The sequence below is a fragment of the Nicotiana tabacum genome, chromosome 23 (genome assembly GCF_000715075.1).
Source record: "Nicotiana tabacum cultivar K326 chromosome 23, ASM71507v2, whole genome shotgun sequence".
Lineage (NCBI taxonomy): Eukaryota > Viridiplantae > Streptophyta > Magnoliopsida > Solanales > Solanaceae > Nicotiana > Nicotiana tabacum.
Window position 1 is genome coordinate 44,048,255 of NC_134102.1, and position 22,974 is coordinate 44,071,228.

Genomic DNA, 22,974 nt, shown 5'->3' on the forward strand with positions numbered 1-22,974 from the left:
TTACCAATAACTAGCAGCTCTGAAAGGTTAAATTATAAATCGAGAAAGTACTGTTATTGCTAAAGTACTTTAGGCAGTCAAAGGTTTGAACAACGAACATAGTAGCCTTCACAAAACTAGCTGATATAATTCATCTGGAACTGAACACGGATCAGTTTTCCGGTTAGTGACTACAGAAGAAATGATCCAAACAAGGTTAGAAGCATATTAGATGTAGTATCTATTGCTGCTGCTACTTGAAGTTGCAAAGCATCCGCAAAGATGGACCTTCTTTCTCTTTTCACCATTTCTCTTCCCAATATGGATGAAGTTCTTCAATACAATACCTGCGTTGCTCCTGGAAAATCTGCTTCTGGCTATGCTTTTCTTTTCATCATCCAGTTTCAGTAACATGTAGTGAAGTTTTTGAACCTCCAATTGTAGTCGTTCAACCTTCTCAGACCCCTTTCTCGCCTGCTCTGAAACTCTTTTGAGCTTGATATTCATGACCTCTTTTGATTCTGCTGTAAGAAGTGTGCTTTCTTCTACATTCTTCATTAAATGGGCGTTCAAATTGACCAGCTGAACAACCGTTAGCTCAATTTCTTGTAACTCTTCTTTTGCTGCTTCAAAATCAACATTTTTGGCTTTTCTAGCCTTTCTGTTAGTATGCAATTTCCTTCTCATGTTATCAACAGTCATCTGAAGACTCATCAATTTCTCAGCATCAGAAGCAAGTCGCTCCAGAATCCGCTTGGTTGTTTCATGACTTGCATCAGAGGAGTTCATTGATAACTCTAACTTATCAACACCCAACTCCTTTTCCATTTCTGCTTCTGTGGTTGGATGATTGCTCCTCCAATCCAAATCTCTAAATCGATTGTACCCTATAGTCCCCTCTGTTGGATAATTTGCCCATTTCTTCAAGTCCTTCACACTTTGATTGGGGCTGCATCCCTCTGTGGTTTCCCATAGCTCAAGCATCTGATCAACTGCTCTGTCTGCCTCAGAAGAACCTCTTCTTCTAGCTCTTTGTGGTGAGCCATCAGAGACATGATCAAGTGGTATATCTTTCATTCGTATACTGTTTCGGCCGTCAAAGGATTTGGGTTTCATCTTTTGCCTATTATGACCATCACCATGCTCATTCCTCAGACTCCTCCTTTCTGCATGTTCATGTTTCTCTAGATCAGAACTACGCCGAGATTTTAATGCCTCAATTTCACTTTCAGCACTGTCTCGACCACACTTATTGTATGAAGATACCTCCAAAATAGGCTTGTTCCTCTCTTCCACTACTTTTTCAACAGCTTTAATCCTGATCCTCAGCTCCCGCAAATCTAGGATGTCTTTTGTCATGACAGGTTGATCTTCTATCAGCTTTTCATCGCTACTTTCATCAGGATGAACCACAACATCAACACACTGCAAATATATGCAGGATGAAGAAATTTCAACAGGAAAATTGCAGCTGATCACAAACTCTCCAGATAAAATGATTTTCATATATTCCCTATGTACTTCTAAATAAAAGTCCATAGAATATTCTTACAAGTCAACTGGGCAACACGAAACCAATGTTTTTTCCCCTAATAATGGTGGCGTCAGGGCCAACTTGAGCACACCTCGACTAATCCTCACCGGGTACGTGCTATCTCCCACCAGCACAGGAACCGGGTAACTCTGCCCATCAAGGCTAAGGCAGATGGAAAGAAATCCTTTGTCTCTGCTGGGATTTGAACCCTAGTCTCTAAGGTTTGCACCCACTTCATACACCACTAGGCCACACCCTTTTGTGTTACAAACCCAATGTTAAAATTAACATTGTTGAGCTAGATCTCCTTCAACAATCTAGACGCAAGTCATGAGTCTAAGTCAAGCAAACAAGTCAGTCTATCCCTAAGAAACGAGATATCATACACAGGAAATTGCTCTGAAAGAATGAACCCTCAATAGGATGAGTTTCAAAGAGAAAATACTGACTAAGAATAGTATTCAAAGTATAACAAACATATGCTAAGAATAGTTCCAGGATATATCAGGAGATTTTCATCCAAACCTCGACTTCACAGAGGAATCAAACCACTGATGTTTTAAAGCAAAGGTCATGTTAAAACCCAAAAGGCTTGAGTTACATTCAGGCCCAACAACAGAAATATCATCAGTTGCAGTAAGTATGAGAATAAAAGAAACATGTACATCAGTTAGTAGTAGAAACTACATTACCTTTGATTCCGGAGAGCCAGCTTGCTTAAGCCTCGTGTGGAGGAGCGCATTATGCTCAAGCGATACTACATCATCCCTCAAAGTGGCTATTGCAGGAGCATATGCATGTAATTGCAACTTCAGTTCTCCAATTTCTCTCTCCATTTTATTGATTTTTCCTTTCACCTGCTCAATCTCCGAGCTTTTGGAAGCATTTTCACCTTCGACTCTCCCGCAAAACTTAGTTAACTCATCCATCTTGTTTTCCAGTAACACTTCTCGAATGGAGGAAATCTGGAAATCAAAATAAACTGTTTCTGCTTCTGCCTCCCATAATCCAAACTCATAGTCTTTCTCCTGGAGCTCCGAACTTAGGCAGTCTTCTCTGACTCGTTGCTCTTCAATTTCTTCATGCAATTTATTTAATTCGCCCACCAAATTCACGTTCGCTTCTTGAAGGCGTTCAATTTCCTTGTTCTGAGTTGTATTCTCTCTCGATATTTCAATTATCTTCTTTTCTAGATCTTCATTCATCTTCGAGGATTCTAGACAGTCAGCCTTTAGTGCATCCAGAGCCCTACACAATTCTGAGTTCAAACTTTCAGATGCTTTAAGCTTCTCTCCTGCTTTCAAAAGCCCGGCTTCCTGCTTGCCAAGAAGTTCTTTTCCAGTTGATATTTCCAGCTTCAAATGATCATTAGATTCCTTGACCTCATGAAGCTCATTTTCTAACCTTTGAACTGATTTCTTCAGAAGTAGGTTATCAGTTTCCTTCATTTCCAGCTTCTCGTTAAGTACATCCATCTCCTTCTCAAAGTCAAGGATAACACAATAAAGTTTGCGCATATCTTCGTAAATGGACTTTAGCTCATCAGGTTTTCCAGTACCATAACTCTTCAAAATGGTAGAGAAATTACCAAGAGTTAGTGTCTCAAGTAGAAAATCATCATTTTCCTGCTCCACTACCCCTTTCTCCTCCTTGATCTCTGAGAGTTTTGTCAACAATGTTTCGTTCTCATGAAGTACTTGAGAGTATTTCTTTTGTAATTCAAGGTAAGCTGTCTGCAACTCGTCATGCTTGACACAGAGAGTCCGAACCTCCACCTCAAGTATGGCAGTTAGTTGACTACTGCTGCTCATTTCTGACTGCAATTTCTTGTTCATCTCTACTAGGTCATGATTGTCTTTTTGCACTGTTACCAGCTTCTCTTCCATGATATTAAGCTCCTCCTCCACAGATTTCATCATCGACTCCACTTCCAGGCCCTTTGATTTCATCTCCGCAAACAGAGTTAAAAGAACTGAATTTTCGACCAACAACTGCTGCTTATCATCCTCATACATTCTGAGGGAACATTTCAGATCCTCAACACTGCCCAAGATATGATCCAGGAAAGTTTGTTCATTTTCCACCTTATCTTCAGACACAAGGTGAGAGTCATTTTCAAAGGCCCTGAAAACTTGATATATCACCATTCTCAACCTTCCAATTTCATCTACCAAAATCTCTGCTTCAACCTGCTGTTCAAGGCTCTCATTCTCTACCTCTAAAATAAGTTTGTCAGCGAATTTCAATGACTCAATATGTTTCTGACACTCAATCAAGAGAGAATAATTCTTTTCTTCCATATCTTGTAAAAACTTCTGCAGGATGAAAATTTCAAACTGGGATTTTAAAGCTCTGTTAAATTCTTCTTCAAATTCTTTCTTTCTCCACTTACTCTCTTCCTGCAGGTGATGGATATGGTTTTCCATGTAAATTAATCGGGTCTCACTCTGATGAGTAATGTTGGTCCTTTCTTGTTTCTCCATTTCAACAGAAACTCTAAGTTCTTCAACTTGTAGCTGTTTTACTAGTTTCTCCTTCTCTAGGCAAGCATACCTTTCTTCGAAAACCATAAATGTTGTCCCCAGTCGCCGTTCAACTTTTTTCAACTGAACAGCTAGGTTACCTCTTTCAGCAAGAATATTGGACTTCTCATTCATCATAAATTGGCATATCTCTTCTAAACCCTTGGCCTTTTCCCTTAGACCTTCAAGTTCAGCTTTTGCACCAAAACAAGAGTTCTCGAGAACATCATTTTTCTCTAGGAGTTTCTGCATGTTCTCACTTACAATTTGCAACTGAGAGGGAGCAGCTTTTTCAGTGGCAAGAGTAGATTTCTCTCCATTTAGAATTTGACAAGACTCTTGCAGTGCTCTCATCTTTTCCTGCGATCCCTGCAATTCACCATTTGCATCTGAGAGGGAACTCTGTAAAGTAGCCGTCTTCTTCAAAAGTTCATCCATGTCCTCCAACTTCTTGTGGAGGACTTCTTTCTCGCTTCTGGTCTTCTCACAGATTATCCTGAGCTTTGAGTTCTCTTCATGCAAGCTCTTTATTGAAGAGTTGATACATTCAGGGTTTATACCTGTGGCCTTCACTTGCTCTACTAAAGCCTGATAGCTACTGTTTAGGTCCTTGGTTTCCTCTTTCAAACATGAAATCTCTTGCTGAAGGTTGTTACTTAGTCCAACTTGTTGAGCAACCTCCTCTTCAAGTTTCTCCTTCATCTTCTTCAAGCTAAGGATTTCATTTTCCAGATTCTTTATCGAATTGGTTGAGGATAATTTCAGTTCATTCAGGCTCTTATTTTCATCCTTCAATCGCTTTAGTTCACCTTCCAACCTATTTTTGCATGTTTCCATGTCCTTCAACAGCTCAAGACCATTTTTGAGTTCCACGGTCAGAGCTCTCTGCTCTTCTTGTGATTGACAGTGCAAATTCTGAAGAGCCTGAAGGGTGGCTTCAATTTGTGCATGTCTTAAGTGCTCATTTCGCATATCAACTTGAATTTTCTCCAACTCCATCTGCTTCTTAGAGAGTTCTTGATCTTTCGTTGCGATCTTCGTTGCCAAATTATCTGCTTCTCGGCACAATGAATGATTTGACACCTCCAGCACAACACACCTGTCCTCAGCATTTTTAAGCTTTGCAGCTCCTATTGAAAGCTCACCATTAAGGCGTTTTACATCCTCTTGGGCACAAGATAGTTCATTCTCAAGTTTGGATATTTTACCCAGACAGTGTTTATAGTCACGGACAGCAGCTTCTTTGTTCTCACTTAGCTCCATCAGAACAAATGTCAGTTTCTTGATCTCAGCTTCAGCTCCATCAGCTCTGTCCTTAAGCGTTCTGGATTCTTCCTGAGCCACCAAGAGATTTTTCTCAAGGTCAGATATGTTTACCATGCATAGCTTATATTGATGATGGACGGCATCCTTTTCAAACACAAACTTAGAGATCTCATTCCTAAGATTCTGAGCTTCGGTTTCTGCCTTAATTGCATGCTTATTTAGTTCTTTTGTACCTTCAAGTGCTTGACTAACATTAACTTCCAAATTAGATATCCTTCCCAGATATTCCTTATGTTTGCTCAAACTGGCATCTCGTTCAACCTCTAATTTGATAAGGGATTCCTTCTTCTTTTGAACTTCATTTTCAGCTCTGCTAGCTCGTTCACTGAACTTCGTGGAATCTTTCTGTGCACTATTGAGCTCCCTCTCTGCAGCAGATAACTGTTCCAGGCATTGCTGATACTGAATGAAGGTAGTTTCTTTTTCTGCTTGCATACCAGCTAGGGCTTCCTTCAGGTTTCGAACTTCAGCTTCAGCTTCACTGACATGCTCCGACTGAACGAGGATTTTGGCCTTGAGATTCTCATTCTCATCTGACAATTCGGATACTTGATTATGCGAACGTTTTTCCTTTTCTTCTGTGTTTCTGTTCAATCCTTTGCTCAATTTTCCTTCGAGGAACTTTGAGTTTTTTAACATTTCTTCTCCAGCCCCAAACATCTCAAATAACTGCTTTAAACCCCACTCACTTGTCCCCTTATCAGAATCACCAGTATAAGTCCCAATCTTCCGTGCAGCATGTATACTAGATGGTGTTAAACCCATCACATCCTGTTGCAAGTTATCTGTGTCAGAGGATGCATGAATCGGGCACCACTCTCCTGGAGTATGTGGCTCTGTATACTGTGTGGAAGATCTCATGGGTGAATCTTCAGCCAGTAGAAAAGGCACTTGGTCAGGAAATGCCTCTGACATGGTTTTATGGGCCTGCCTTAGCTCGCCTGTCACATGATCATATCTTTCAGCTAGTGCCCTGTATGCCCTGTACAACTCCTCAACCAGCTTCATTAGCTCAGGCCTCTTTTTGTAATACATTTCAGCCCTTCTTGCAAATGAATCGGCATCTTCCTCAATGAGCTTGATCATTGACTTTACTTTAGCATCCATTTCTGTTGAAATAAGATGCGAAACAAGTTAAGTTCCTCAATGAGATTTTACAAACAAGTGCATCACAAGAAACTTATGCATAATTTTCCAAGTACCACATATAGAAGACAATACAATGATATATTCAACGTAGCAGGAATTATCGCGACATCAAACTCACGACGTATACGATGAAGCTTGGGAAAAAGTGATAGAGCATAGACTTAGGGACACTACAAAAGTGAGAGGGAATCATTTTTCGATTTATACCTGGTACGTTTACAATGGAGGCTATATTTTTGCAATAAAAATTTACAGGGAGAGGAAAAAGGACCTACAGATGGTGTTCATTGACCTAGAGAAATCATATTATAGGTTGCTAAGAGAAGTCCTTTGGTGGTATTGGAAAAGAAAGGAATTCATATTAAATATATAGAATGCAATAAAGGATTTATCAAGGAGCTGTCACTACTGTAAGAGCAGAGGTAAGAGATAAAAGGGAGTTCCCTTTAACTGTACTTTTACATCAGAGATCTGCATTGAGCCCGCACTTGTTTACCTTAGTTATAGATCAGCTAACTAACAATATACAAGATAAGGTCTTATGCTGTCTGCTAATTGCAGAATATTGTGTTGATTGACGAAACTAATAAGGGTGTCAAACGAAACCTTGAACTATGGAGAAGCACTGTAGAAAGAAAATGTTGTAGATACATAGAAGCGAGAGTGAATATAGGCACTGCAAGTTTAGACAACACAAAAACAGTGAGGTTGAGATTAAATTAGACGGGATTGTGGTCCCTAAATACAAAAAACTCAGTTATTCAGAGTTGATCTTTCAGGAGAACTGTGTGATAGATGCAGATATTACACATACAATCATAATAGGATTGTTAAATGGAAAAGTACTAATTGTGTGTTATGCGTTAAGAGGATATTTACCAACATGAAAGGCATGTTCTATAAAATGGTTGTAAGACCAGAAACGTTATATGGGAGTGACTGTTGGGCCAGTAGGTCCAACATATCCACAAGATGAGTGTCGTAGAAATGCGGATGTTAATACGGATGTGCGGAATTCATACAAGATTGGACAAAATTAGAAATGATCACAGTCGACAAAATACGCAAGTAGCACGCATAAATAAAAATCAATTTAATTATCCGGGTTCCAGTTCCGCAAAAAGGGACAGCAACAAATCTGAGATGCCTAGCAGATTATCTGCCCTTTTATCAGATTGTATGTAATGCAGAGAGGAACAACTGCTCCAGATATGAGTATCGGCTTGGTTGTAACCAATTTATCTGTCCTAGTCTAAAGTAAAGATCCATCTTTACAAGATAACGGAATAACAGATCTATGCATATTCAAGCACAGGACCACCTGATAGGCAAACAGGTCAGACTCTACCCTCATACCTCATGCTGGTAATCCACTCACAAGCACAAATTGCATACAGACATTTTATACACTTTCCCTATGAAGAACACACAAATATCTAGGTTCTAGCAACTTCTTATGCATACACGCATGAATGAAGATTCAAGGCAAGCCTTCGATCACTGACATTCTATTACTTCCAATTATAAGATCAAAATATATGTTTTCAAAACTCATAGATGTACAGAGGGAGACAAGGAGAAGAGATAGTGCTTTTCTCAATTCATTTGCACAGAATAGGTTATAATAACTCTCCATAGCCATGATTATCATGCAAAATTCTATTTTTGCATCGATTGGTCTTCATACACACCACAGAAGATATCTAGTCAGTGCAAAGCGGCATACCAAGTTTTCATAAGACCAGAAGACACCATCGTTTCATTAATTCAAACAAGAGCTTAACATCAAAATAACAAGTACCAAATTCAAACAATCAAATGGCATGAAGTTTGCTTCTCCTGAGGAAGACATAACATGGAAATGTATTCAGAATGAAGTTATTTCTGCAAGGCCAAGAGAAGCGCCTTGCAGTAAGATTTTCTTGAAGGCATTTTGAGTTTTTTGGAATATGGCTATCCCACCACCAAGAGTACAAGCGCCTCGTGTCAGAATGTAGCAAGGTCGCCATGACTCCAGCAAAGAACAAAAGGGCAATAGGTTTTGTCCTTGCATAATCCTGGTCTTTATACCAGTAAAAGAAATTATGAATCCACGCCAGTGTCAGAATTTTATATTGCTCAATTATCAAGGTCTAGCAGCTTCAGTTATCTCACCTAGCCAACAGAATAGCTGAAGAAAGCAATTTTGAATTAATAAAGGATCAAGACCTGAAACTATGACAACATGGATAATGACATCAATATAGCATTCCCTGCTCTGCTTCTGTGCCAGGTATGGACCACCAAAGACACTTTAATTCTTTATTAATTCAGAAGGTTTCAAAGCTAAGAAGCTGCAATCTGGAAAACGCCAAATACATGCAAGTCTTTATCAATTTGGCCCCAGAATAATAATATGTCTAGATAGAAATGGAAAGCACATCATAATATCATAATTGACAAGAAGTATCACAATCAGAACAAGAAAGAGAAACTTCTAAACAAACTGTGGGATACATCACCAAATCAGGCAACTTCTAAAACAAACAGTTTAAGGCCGCACACAGGCGTCGCCACCTTTGTCCAAGTATCTTCCTCAATCTTGAGACGAATCACAAGATCTTCTTCCTGTGTTTACTTATTTGTATTTTGACTCCCCTAAGTGAAAATATCTGGCTCCTCCACTACACTTGTCAATTGGTAAAATGAGAGTGGAGAACACCAAATGATGTTTAACCATCAAGATTTATAAACCCCACAACAGAAAGTCAAAGAGTTTGTGCAAATGGACGTGAATAAATGTACAAAAGATCAATCTTTATATAATTTGGATCAAACAACTAATCTATTTTAAAAGTTGTCAGCACGATTTCAAGCATATCAAGCAGTTCCCATTAAGCAAACTCACCAATTAAAATGGACATGAGTAAGACAAATGAGACGCAAGAAAATAAACCCCAAAAAAAAGGATCTTTAGAACAAAAAATTAAAAGAAAGAATGAGAAGCTTACAAAAATGCTGAAAAGTGATAAGAGCAGAGTGATGAGCAGCCATGAAAGTGAAAACTTCATTTACTCGCAAGCCATTGCATTTCTCATTCACTCTCCTTTCTGACTCCAACAGCCCCCATCTGCATCTGCATCTGCATCTGCATCCGCATTTTTAATTTATTCTCCAGTTGACAAAAACTGTTAAAGTGGAGACAAATGTGATACTTTTATTAAATGCAGCTTTGAATGGGCTTCAGTCTTCACTATACAATACAATGGGCATAATATAAGGTACGTATATTTCGGGATATGCACGCTGTTTGTTGAGTTTTCGAAAAAGGAAAATGTTTGTTTGAACTGTTTTTGTCTAAAAGGGTTTATATTCAAAAAAAAAAAAAAATTAAATGTCAACTGATAGAAACTAAGGGTCCACCAAACTATATAGAGAACCAGGTTCTCTATTAGTTCCCATAGAACACACATACACTGCAGTAAGTAAACGACACAAGGAAGTTTTACGTGGAAAATTCCCAGCTCACGGGATTAAAAACCACGACCTACCCTTGTAGGATTTTAACTTCACTGCTGAGCAAACTTTAGATTACAACCTATTGTAACCTAGGAATTAACCTCTTAATCCCCTACTAACTTGTAACAACTCTATTACAAGCCACTTTGTAATAACTTTATTACAAAGACTTACAACTCGACTAACTCTAGTCAAGACACAAACACAAGGGTTTATGATTTACAAAGGTTTCCTACATAATGCTTCTAACTAAGCTAAGAAGGAATTACAAGTAAAGAATTTTAACAAGGGTGCAACACAACTAAGGACTAATAATAATTCAATACAGGGAACTGGTCCGTTGTTATGTTGTTTTTTGTTCTTGATGCTCTTGAGAATCGCTTGCCAGATTGATTGGTCACTGGAGAGAGTACTTGATGGATTCTTCAATGTTCAGTGATGTTTTGCCTTTGGTTTAATGTTAATATAATATTGATGACATCACTTGAATGATGCAAGCATGTTTGGTACATGAGCATTCCCAATGAAGTTGACTGCTGCACTGTTTTGCACTGTTGTCTGTGCATGCAGCAACTTTACAGCTGTTAGAGAGTTGACTTAGTACTGTCACTAGGGGAACTGATGTCCATATGTTCCCCTTGTTGTTTCTTTGACTTTTGAAGAGTTGATTTACATCTCCAGCTTGAGACTTGTTATTCCCACGTACTTGAGGATGTGTATCAGGCTCCTTATCTGGTTCTTGTCATTAAGTTTGTTAGATCATCAAAATATAACAAGGTACATATAACCTATCAATTTTCCCCCTTTTGATGATGTCAAACTTATAATTGAAGTTTCCCCTAAGAACCAGAATGACATTCGCATTTCCTGTATCCCCCCGAATCTGTTCCCCCTCAATTATTTTTCCCCCTTTTGGCATCATAAAAAGAATAGCAACAAGTACTAAGCAAAAAGAAGTCTAGCTTGGTTAACTCATGCTACATGTGTGCACACAAACATGATTAAAAATAGAACACAAGAGTAAGGCATACATAACAAAAAGAGAAAACTTTCATTAATATTTGGATATTAAGCAGGGAGCAATTCCATTGTTACTAACACATCCACAAAATAAAAACAGCAAAAACAGAAGTACCAGTCATAAACATCATCTGAAGTAAAACAAAGGACAAACACTAAGACTTGACACTAGAAAGGGAACACTTTTTAGGGAGCACCGGAGGGGGAAGTCTTAGATAAAGAGGCAAGGGTTTTAAGAAGGATGTCCATTCGAGCATTAGCTGACATCTGCTCATTGAGCAGTTTCTCCTTTAGGTCCTCAACCTGTTTCCTGAGGTCGGCATTTTCTTTGGTCAGACGGACAACTTCTGTGCTGTGAGAGCTGCTGGAACCAGGTGCCTTCTGAAGCTGACTTAGCTGACCCTCAAGAATGACATTCCTTGCCTTCAACTTCCTTATCTCATCAGTGGCACTGTTTTGATCGTTGATCAACTAGGAGATAGTAAAAGTGCTGCCAACCCCTCCAACCTTATCAATGCACTCACATTCCTCGAGGGTGGTCTTGGAGAAGGTTTGCTTACGAGTACCCACTTTAGCTTTTCCCAAAGGGACTTTGAAGAACTCAAAAACCTTAGTGAGGAGGAACCCGTAAGGTAGCCCATGATTACCATCCTTGAACTATGCTACCTTCTGCATGTGTTCTATCATGATGTCAGGCAGGTTGATAGTTGTGTAACCATTCAGTGCTTCCATGAGAACCAGGTTTGCTCGAGATGTGATAGACTTTCTTTCTGCACGAGGGAGCAAAACCTTATTCACCAATTCAAACAGCAGTTGGTACACTGGAAGGGGGGCCTTCTTGTGTACCCGTTCCCCTTGCTGAACTGCCTTATCCTTCAAGATAGCATTTCTAAAGTTTGAAAAGCAGGTTCCCAGAATAGAAGACAAACCCTCAGCAGGCACTTCCAAAATAGTTCCCAGCACAACAGAGTCCATCACAAAATCAACATCATTCACCATCATACAAATATGATCATCTTCAACTGTAAATAAGTCGGCATAAAGACTGCGCACTTCTTCCTCATAAACTTTGGGACTGACACTTGTGAACAGGTGTGTCCACTATTGGAATTCACATATCTCCACCAATTGGCGCATGCCAGCCATATCCAGAATATGAGGGGAAAATGTACGGCCCCACAACACCTTTTGATTTTTTAATTTTTCCTTGCCAGCATCCTGGGTATCATCAACCTTGGTCTTTTTGGAGGAACCAGGTTCCTCACTGGCATCATCCTTCCTTTTTACTGATTTACGAGCACTCTTTCCTTTCTCAGCAGATTTCTCAGACATCCTCTTCTCAGACACTTGTTAAACTAATTCTTTAGTCAGTTTTTCTTCAGATTCCTCAACTACCTTTTCACCAGAGTTGTCACTTTCAACTTTGTTCAAACTCTCCGTACTCACGGAGGACACCTTTTTTGACTTGGGGATAGTGTGCTTCTGTGAGAACTTGCGAGTTAAGGAACCAAGTTCCTTATCCACTTCATCATCAACATTGACAATATGCACTACTTTCTCATTCACAATCTTCCCATCCTTTACCAATCTTCTCCTCTTTTTTTGTTCTTGGCTTTTCCTAATAACAGACTCAAGAGCCTCCTTCTTTTGCAACCTAGTGGTAGGTCTCTTAGGAATTGGCGCTTAAGTAGTGGCATGTCTACTCCTAGCCCTGATAAAACTAGCAATAGCCACATTATCATAATCATCTTCACAGTCCTCATTCTCCTCTTCAGATAACGATGTCATTTCAGGAACAACCATTGACAAAGGCTCAGCGTAAAAGTTAGGAGAGGGAACATGATCAGTACTGACCTGGGGTGCTTGAGAGGAACCAAGGGTTAGCTCCTCTTGCGTGGAGGGATTGGGTCCCTCAGTTGGTGCCCCAATAGTACTGTCCAGTGCTGATGTTTCAACAGGCACCATTTCCCTATTCTCCACTAGTGTACTATTTTCTTCCCCTTGAGACGCAGACACACCTTTACCAACCTCAATAACACATCCCTCAGCAGCTATTGACAACATATTTTCTATGGCCTCGTGTTCTTGTAACCCCATGGTAAACCTAGAAGTATGAGGAGTATTACCTGTAGACTCAAGGTCGGGGCTGTCATTGTCGATTCATCATGGATATGACCAACATCTTGATCTTTGCCAGAGCTTTCTTTCATTGGTAGACTGGAAATTTCTTGATTCTCTTCTTCTTCTACTATATCTTCTTCAACCATTTTTTTCGGCAAGGCAGAAGGAGAGGTCACAGCCACAAACTTCTTGGGAGTCAAAGTTTTACGACTCCGATGAGAACCAGTACTCGATTGGGTTAGAGTGGAAGCAGAGGGTGGTTGTGACTCTGTCTTAGGGTTTGGACTGATCGGAGTGGAGAGTGTGGGTTCTATCACTAACGTATCAACAGGTGAGGACACAGTGGGGATGACACTTGGAACATCTTGTGTTTCCTGGTGTTCATACATGGTAGAGTGGAGTGAGTTGAAGAAGAGAGAGTTTGGTTTGAAGAAAGAAAAAATAGGAATTTTGGATTTTTTTTATGTGAACAGTGGTGAAAGTGATTGTGAATGGATGTATTTAAGAGGGGTAAGGGACCGGTTAGGAATAGGTGGCAATTTGGGTAGTTGGGTCGCTTCATAACGGGCAAAACATTTGGGTTCACAAATAGGGAAAGAAAATAAGCTGACAGTGTAATGACATTGCACCGTTTCAACCGTTTAAAAAATTATGCATGAGAGTATAGAGAAACTACTAACCTGTGTTAGGGGAACCAGGTTCCCTGACATATTTTGCAAATATAAGCCTCGTCCTTTGACCAACGTGCAATGCATTGGCTGCTTTTTGCTCTGTAATCATCATGCGTGTCTACCTGTAATGGTATAGAAATGAGTTAGACGTTTCCAGAAAATACTTTTTAGCTAATTTACATTTACATTTCTTTCATAGCCAATCATCGAGGGACCAGGTCCTCAGCTTGATTTTATTAACCCTAGCCCTAAGCGATTCCTTTCAAACTGTTCTCTGCTCAGTGCTTTGGTGAATATGTCTGCAATTTGATCTTCTGTACTGTAAAATTTCATAGATGAGCCCTTTTTCAACATTGTCTCTGAGAAAATAGTGTCGCACATCGATGTGCTTTGTTCTCTTATGTTGAACTGAATTCTTGGCCATGTTAAGTGCACTGGTATTGTCACGCAGTAAGGGCATGCAATCAGAGAACACTCCAAAGTCTTCTAGCTGTTACTTAATCCACAGTAGTTGAGTACAACAAGAGGTAGCAACCACGTATTCAGCTTCTGCAGTTGAGAGGGACACTGAGTTTTGTTTTCTTGTACCCCATGAAATTAGACATGAACCCAAAAAATGTGCCATGCCAGAAGTGCTTTTCTTATCCACCAGATACCTCGCATAATCAGCATCAACATACCCAACTAAATCAAAATTGCCTCATGAGGGTTAGTAGAGAACCAGGTCCTGTGTTCCTTTGAGATATCTCAGGATTCTCTTGGCTGCCTTCCGATGAGATTCCTTTGGATTAGATTGAAACCTGGCACAAAGACCCACACTGAAGACAATATCTGGTCTGCTTGCTGTGAGATACATGAGTGACCCTATGATACCTCTATACATGGTCTCATTTACAGAGGAACCACGTTCATCCTTGTCCAGACGAGTGGCTGTGGCAATGGGAGTATCAATGATTTTTTATGCTTCCATGTCAAATCTCTTTAGCAGCTCCTTAATGTACTTCTGCTGGCTTATCATTGTCCCCTTGTGAGTTTGCTTCACTTATAAACCCAAGAAGAAATTCAATTCCCCCATCATGCTCATTTCAAACTCACTTCTCATGAGTTTTGCAAATTCCTCACACAGAGAGTCGATTGTTGCTCCAAAAATGATGTCATCATCATAGACTTGCACAATGAGTAGGTTCCTTCCTCGTTTCTTAAAAAAAAGGGTGTTTTCAATTTTTCCTCTTGTAAAGCCATTTTCTAGAAGAAATTTTGACAACCTTTCATACCAAGCTCGAGGAGCCTGCTTTAGCCCATACAAAGCCTTGTCAAGTTTAAATACGTGCTGAGGATGCTCATGATTCTCAAATCTAGGTGGTTGCTTGACAAAGATTTCATCTTTGAGAAAACTATTCAGAAATGCACTTTTGACATCCATTTGGAACAATTTGAATTCCATATGCGATGCAAAGGCAATAAGAATTTTGATTGCCTCCATTCGAGCAACTGGAGCAAAAGTTTCATCATAGTCAATCCATTCTTCCTGATTGTAGCCTTGAACTACTAGCCTTGCCTTGTTCCTTGTTGTGTTTCCAAACTCATCAAGTTTTTTCCTGAATACTCACCTGGTTCCTATAACAGTTCGATCCGCAGGTCGTGGAACCAGGTGCCATACACTGTTCTTTTCAAATTGATGGAGCTCTTCTTGCATAGATGTAATCTAGTCTGCATCTTTTAATGCTTCTTTGATATTTTTGGGCTCTATTTGAGAGAGAAATGCTGAGAAGGCAAGTGAGTTTCTAGCCTTTGATCTAGTTTGAATTCCTGAATCAAGAGGAGTGATTATGTTTTCAAGAGGGTGTGAACCTTTGTGCCTCCAATTAGACACCTGAATCACATTGATAGATGATCCATGTATTTCTGATTGTGGTCCTTGGCTGCTTTTCATCTCAGCATGTGGGGTGCTTGGACAACATCGACAACTCTCTTCTTAGCTTCAGTTGTTGTGATTGCGGGACCAGGTTCCTCTCCATCAGTTGGAGATATAGTTGCACCATCCTCATTTGACTCCCTGACGTGACTCATCATGTCAGCCTTTCTATTTGCCATGTCAATGACTTCACCAGGGACAGTTGAATGTTCTCCATCTATATCACTCTTATCATGCAAATCCTTTTCACAAGAGTGGTGAGATTCATCAAAGATCGCATGTATGTTTTCCTCAACACATTGAATTTTTTTGTTGTATACTTTGTAGGATTTACTTTGTGATGAATATCCCAGAAAGATTCCTTCATCGCTTTTGGCATCAAATTTCCCAAGTGCTTCCTTGTCGTTGTTGAGAACAAAACATTTACATCCAAAGGTCCTTAAATGTGTCAGCTTGGGCTTCTTTCCGTTCAGCAGTTCATATGGTGTTTTGTTTAGAAGGGACCTGATCATGCACATGTTTATCAAGTAGCATGCAGTGTTGATTGCTTCTGCCCAGAAGCCTTTTGCAATACCACTGTCAATCAGCATTGTTCTTACCATGTATTCAAGAGTCCTATTCTTCCTCTCTACAACACCATTTTGCTGTGGTGTTCTTAGAGCTGAAAAATTGTGAGTGATGCCATTTTCAACACAGAATTCGTCGAATTTGGCATTATCAAATTCTGTCCCATGGTCAGACCTGATACATACTACATTATAACTCATCTTCACCTGGATCTTCTTGACAAATGCAACAAACACTGGGAAGGTTTCATCCTTGGTTCTGAGAAACAAAGTCCAGGTGAATTTGGAATAGTCGTCCACTATAATGAAGATATACCTATTTCCTCCTCTGCTTGTCACCCTCATAGGTCCACATAGATCCATATGGAGAAGATCAAGTGGCCTTGAGGTACTAATGTCACGCCCCAAACTCGGGGAGTGCGACCGGTGCTCAACCGAGTGAACTCGGCCGAGCAAGCCTATTAGATTTCCTTCTACCCAAACTCATCCATGAATAAAGAGGAGATACACTCCATTAATCAAATACTGAAAATATTTTATTAACAACTCCCATTTCATTCCATTAGCAACTTCATTCATAATTTTCAAAGTATAATAAGTTTATAGATATAATGAAAAACATGTTTGCCAAATAGCAACATTTCTAGTACAATTCCCAACATCATACACCACCCACAACCTGTCTACGGAGCCTCTAAATACAACATAAGAGTAATATGGAAGTGCCGACAATAAGGCCCCGGCTATACCTCAAAACACAATGTACAACTCAAATGACATCAGCCCCGAAATAGAGTAGGGCTCACCAAAACCTGCTAAATTGAGAGTGACTGCTAACGTGGACCAAAGTTTCCCGCTGATGAACCACCTGTATCCATTAAAGATGCAGCGTCCGCGACAAAAGGGACGTCAGTACATATGGAATAGTACTAGTATATAATGCTAACCGTCCTCTTTCAAAATAGAATACCAATGTAAGAAAGGAAAAACCATAGAAACAACAATCAACAATCAATGATATCCAATTTTCAAGTTAAAACATATTAATTTCCAAGATACGAAGATAATATTATTTTTAGTTGGGAGATCTTTAGCACCGATATACCACTGTTCGCAATACCACTGTTCACAATATCAATGTTCACAGTACCAATATTCATAATACCAATATTCACAATACCAATACCACCGTTCACAGTACCAATATTCACAATAGCAATATTTACAATACCAATACCACCGCTCACAGTACCAATATTCACAATACCAATACCACCATTCACAGTACCAATATTCATAATAGCAATACCACCATACTTTTAGCACGGAGTCCGATCACGACCCGATCGGCTAGGCTATCTCATTAGAAACATCAATCACAATCACTATCAATACCAATACCAATACCACCGTACTTTTAGCACGGAGTCCGATCACGACCCGATAATCTAGTTTAAGTATTTATGGATTCCAATCACCATATCATAAGTGCTAGTAATTATTCCTTTCTCATATATTCAATAACAATCCATGCATGTAGGTTTAAGGGTGAAAGATTATCTCTTGTAGACCAAATCTTGAAAATCAACTTTTGGGGTGTTCTTGAGATTTTTAAGAAATCCTATGGAATCCAATACAAAACCTTGTTGTAACTAGTGATTGAGAAGTGGAATCATCATAAAAACACACTTAAAAACTCACCTTAAGTGTGTATTGGAAGCCTTGGCCGGATGGGTGATGGAGAGAAAAGCCCTAGTCTTGAAATCATTTTATTCTTCTCTCTCCCCGCTCATGTATTAATAGGCCCAGGTATAGTATTTTTCCACTGATGCTATCCCTGTGCTATAAGAATTTAGCTCACTGGTTTGCTAAAATCCGGTGCAGTATTTTCCACTGGTGCTATCCCTGAGCTATAAGGCTTTAGCTCATTGATTTGCTAAAATCTTCTACTTCCCTCATGTGCTATAGCTGCGCTATGGGGAGATAGCTCCCTGTATATTTTTTAGTCTTATTGCTTTGAAATTAACAACCAAGTGTTCCCCATTATTACAACACTCAAAGATTAATAAAATAATTATCCCCAAGTATCCAAATAACTTTATTCACTCCAGTAATTCTCATGTGGTTCGGGTCTAAATTAAATAGTATTCCTAAGCTCGAAATCAATCGAATTAGCAATAGAAATTCAAGGGGCCTTACACATTAGCCTACCTCGGCACCACAAACCTTGAGTTCTTAGAAAATATTTTACGGGGCCTTACATTCTCCCCCGCTTAGGATCCTTCGTCCTCGACTGAGAAGTAGAGTCCGCCCAAAACACCCAACATAATTCATCTCCTTCTTTCACACATTACAATCCCCCAAATTTGACTAACTCCCATATTTTTCAAATATTTCGGCAGAGTTTCTTTTGTATTAGGGCCTATCTACCTACCAGAGAATCACCAAAACCACCCCTAATAACACGTCCACAATTCGGCAAAGCATATCAATATATCAATAATACAAATCTCTACATTACCGGACATTACATTATCATGAGTGATATCTGGACACAAGCTGCACATATTTAAATCATAACACCTAGAAAGTACCTTTCGATCCACAATCATTTGACTATATAATCAAGTGAGAATATTTTATTTCCCCAACACTTTCGGCCTTCGAGGTGACCTCCTCGACTCACGAACTTCGCCATAGCACTTGACGAAGGCAATCTCAATTTACGGACTTATCTAATAGGAATGACAACTAGGTACCTCTTATAAGCCAACTATCCATTAACTTCACCTTCAATAGTTTCAACTGGAACGATAGGCAAAGGATTTCCAACAAACTTCTGGAACCTAGACATATGATGCATTGGGTGCATGGAGGACAATGATGGAAAAACATCATACTCATAGTTTGGCCTATTCCTTCAATATTCCATAAGGCTTAATGTGACCACACATACTTTACCTTCCTTAACAATTCACCCAATATATTCATAGAGAAAATCTTGAGAATAATCCGTTCACTTTCTTCAACTCTAAATCCCTATGCCGAACACACAAACTAAACCTTTGGGGACCTCCAACAATTACTCTAAGATGTGCTAGCATGAATATTACCATAAAACTTCCTATCCAATAAATTTGATCACGGGATGATGCTTCTTCTTTGACATTTTTGAACATTCAACACCCATAGGTTACTATAAATAGGAACAACGAGGTCCGAGATTGTGCTGGAATTATTCAAAATCCATCAATGTACTGAGCAGGGCTTTTCAGGAGGTTATATCCTAAGAGACATGAAGGATACTACAAATAGCACTGACATGGTTAATCATTGTGATTACTTTATTGATTCGACAAATGAGGCATAGAGTTGCCTAGTAGGCATTGATAATGTATGGATCATGTTCACGACTCTGAGATTTAAATAAATAAGTCATTTTAGACATGTGACATATGGGGGGGGGCATAATCGGAAGGATAATAAATTAGCGTCAGTTATTCTTGGAAGGCTATGAGTCATGAAAAGGACAACAATAATTGTTTCATTCCATACGTGCCTTGTTTGGCAATAGTAGACCTCAAAGAGAGATAACACTTATGTGACACCAGCCGCCTCTTGGAATGTAGGGAAAATCCGTTTAACTCGAAATGAGAATATTCTAGCACCCTGAATATGATATGGGTTTCAAGATACACGAAGTTGCATTACGCTCTTAACTGTATTTGACACAAGGAGTCTATGCCACAAACTCATGAGGATGAAAAAGAAGTTGAACACTTGTGAGATTATTATCATTCTCACAACTTAACCTTTGCCAATAGTTGATCTTATATGAGAGGACTAGAGATACGGCAAATTTGTAAAAATCTCAAATTTCCCAGAAATATTTATACGGACAAGTGACCCCTTTCAATTGACAGCTACACATATAATAGGTGCTGAGATATGCTCTCATGCTACTAGACAGTAAAAAGGATTCATGATACTATTCATAAAGGAGTAAAGTGATTGTTCCAATCATAAGAGCCACATACACAAAACAATGAGAATTGCTCGAGAATGATCTCAACACTAGGCTGTCTTACACTAGATTTGATACCACATAGGTAAGATTTAAAACGATACATGCATAAGCACAAATGAGCAGATATTATCCATTTTGAATCAAAATATTCTGTAAGAAATTCATCAGGTATGGTCTCTTGTTGAGAATTTTGGAAATCAAGTGGGAAGTATTACTCCTAGAGTTATAACTCAATTCAAGGATATAATTATATATCTCAATTCCACAAGAGGTTGTAAATAAGAGAATTTGTTATAGAGTGGATCCACGAATAATGCTTCTCGTTCAAAGAGTAGGTACATGCAATGTTTTGTGATTCAACATCTTGTTAAGACCATGTTTATGAGTGCTCTTCAATATGGGTGCACATATACAACAAGGAAAAATCATGCGATGTTCATAATGATATAGCAAGGAGTGACTTACTTGGTAACTTTAAATTAATAGGGCAGTACCTTACTTGATGCCCCTCGACTCCACAACCATAACTTATTTCAAGAGTCATTCAATATGTCCCCAAGTGGTGTTTCTTACAAATCAAACATTCCAGCCCTCTTTTGTTTCTTAGATGATCTTACCATATGATCCGGTGGCACGATAACATTAATAGGGACAAGGACACTTCCCTTAGCAACTAGTTCTTTCATTCCCTTCTCGCTGACTCGAACCCATGGGTTACAGGTTACTCATATGGAAAATAAGACATGACGAGGAAATTAACTTCCTATCTTGAGCTCCACCGCACGATTAGGAGTATCAAAGAAGTGAGAAATTCCTAAATGTCCATGTAGCCTCCTCATTATAGATGTGGTCGACAACACACCGATAAAAAGGACTCTACTAGACACAGCTCCGAGACATCCTATGACACTTTAAAACCTTAGGCTCTCATACTAAGTTTGTCATGCCCCAAACTCTGGGAGCGCGACCGGCGCTCAACTGAGTGAACTCATTCGAGCAAGCCTATTAGATTTTTTTCTACCCAAACTCATCCATGAATAAAGAGGAGATGCACTCCATTAATCAAATACTGAAAATATTTTATAAACAACTCCCATTTCATTCCATCAGCAACTTCGTTCATAATTTCCAAAGTATAACAAGTTTATAGATATAATGAAAAACATATTTTCCAAATAGAAACATTTCTAGTACAATTCCCAACATCACACACCACCCACAACCTGTCTACGGAGCCTCTAAATACAACATAAGAGTAATATGGAAGTGCCAGCAACAAGGCCCCGGCTATACCTCAAAACACAATGTACAACTCAAATGACATCAGCCCCGAAATAGAGTAGGGCTCACCAAAACCTGCTAAATAGAGAGTGACTGCTAACGTGGACCAAAGTTTCCCGCTGATGAACCACCTGCATCCATTAAAGATGCAGCGTCCCCAGCAAAAGGGACGTCAGTACATATGGAATAGTACTAGTATGTAATGCTAACTGTCCTCTTTCAAAATAGAATACCAATGTAAGAAAGGGAAAACCATAGAAACAACAATCAACAATCAATGATATCCAATTTCAAAGTTAAAACATATTAATTTCCAAGATACAAAGATAATATTATTTTTAGTTGGGAGATCTTTAGCACCGATATACCACTGTTCGCAATATCAATGTTCACAATACCAATATTCACAATACCAATACCACAGTTCACAGTAGCAATATTCACAATAGCAATATTCACAATACCAATACCACCGTTCACAGTACCAATATTCACAATAACAATATTCATAATACCAATACCACCGTTCATAGTACCAATATTCACAATAGCAATACCACCGTAACTTTAGCATGGAGTCCGATCACGACCCGATCGGCTAGGCTATCTCATTAGAGACATCAATCACAATCACTATCAATACCAATACCACCGTACTTTTAGCACGGAGTCCTATCACGACCCGATAATCTAGTTTAAGTATTTATGGATTCCAATCACCATCTCATAAGTGCTAGTACTTACTCGTTTCTCATATATTCACTAACAATCCATGCATGTAGGTTTAAGGGTGAAAGATTACCTCTTGTCGACCAAATCTTGAAAATCAACTTTTGGGGTGTTCTTGAGATTTTGAAGAAATCCTATAGAATCCAATACAAAACCTTGTTGTAACTAGTGATTGAGAAGTGGAATCATTATAAAAACACACTTAAAACTCACCTTAAGTGTGTATTGGAAGCCTTGGCCGGATGGGTGATGGAGAGAAAAGCCCTAGTCTTGAAATCATTTTATTCTTCTCTCTCCCCGCTCATGTATTAATAGGCCCAGGTACAGTATTTTTCCACTGGTGCTATCCCTGTGCTATAAGGCTTTAGCTCACTGGCTTGCTAAAATCCGGTGCAGTATTTTCCACTGGTGCTATCCCTGTGCTACAAGGCTTTAGCTCACTGGTTTGCTAAAATCTTCTACTTCCTTCCTGTGCTATAGCTGGGCTATGGGGAGATAGCTCACTGTATTTTTTTAGTCTTATTACTTTGAAATTAACAACCAAGTGTTCTCCATTATTACAACACTCAAATATTAATAAAATAATTATTCCCAAGTATCCAAATAACTTTATTCACTCCAGTAATTCTCATGTGG

The 22,974-nt window shown here is 39.2% G+C and overlaps 2 protein-coding genes across 2 annotated transcripts; both read right to left on the reverse strand.

The window, feature by feature from the left end:
- LOC107775799 (protein NETWORKED 1A-like) lies at positions 1-9,730 on the reverse strand. Its single transcript, XM_075246577.1, has 4 exons — positions 9,501-9,730; positions 8,425-8,680; positions 2,206-6,475; positions 1-1,404 (listed from the first exon to the last, which is right to left on the reverse strand). The coding sequence occupies exons 2-4, from the start codon at positions 8,517-8,519 to the stop codon at positions 208-210; spliced, it is 5,562 nt and encodes a 1,853-aa protein (XP_075102678.1). The 5' UTR covers positions 8,520-8,680; positions 9,501-9,730; the 3' UTR covers positions 1-207.
- Positions 9,731-13,834: 4,104 nt separating this feature from the next.
- LOC142177134 (uncharacterized) lies at positions 13,835-15,753 on the reverse strand. The gene is made up of 3 exons (XM_075245599.1): positions 15,672-15,753; positions 14,542-14,750; positions 13,835-13,942 (listed from the first exon to the last, which is right to left on the reverse strand). Exons 1-3 carry the CDS (start codon positions 15,751-15,753, stop codon positions 13,835-13,837), a joined length of 399 nt encoding a protein of 132 aa, XP_075101700.1.
- Between the last annotated feature and the right edge of the window lie 7,221 nt (positions 15,754-22,974).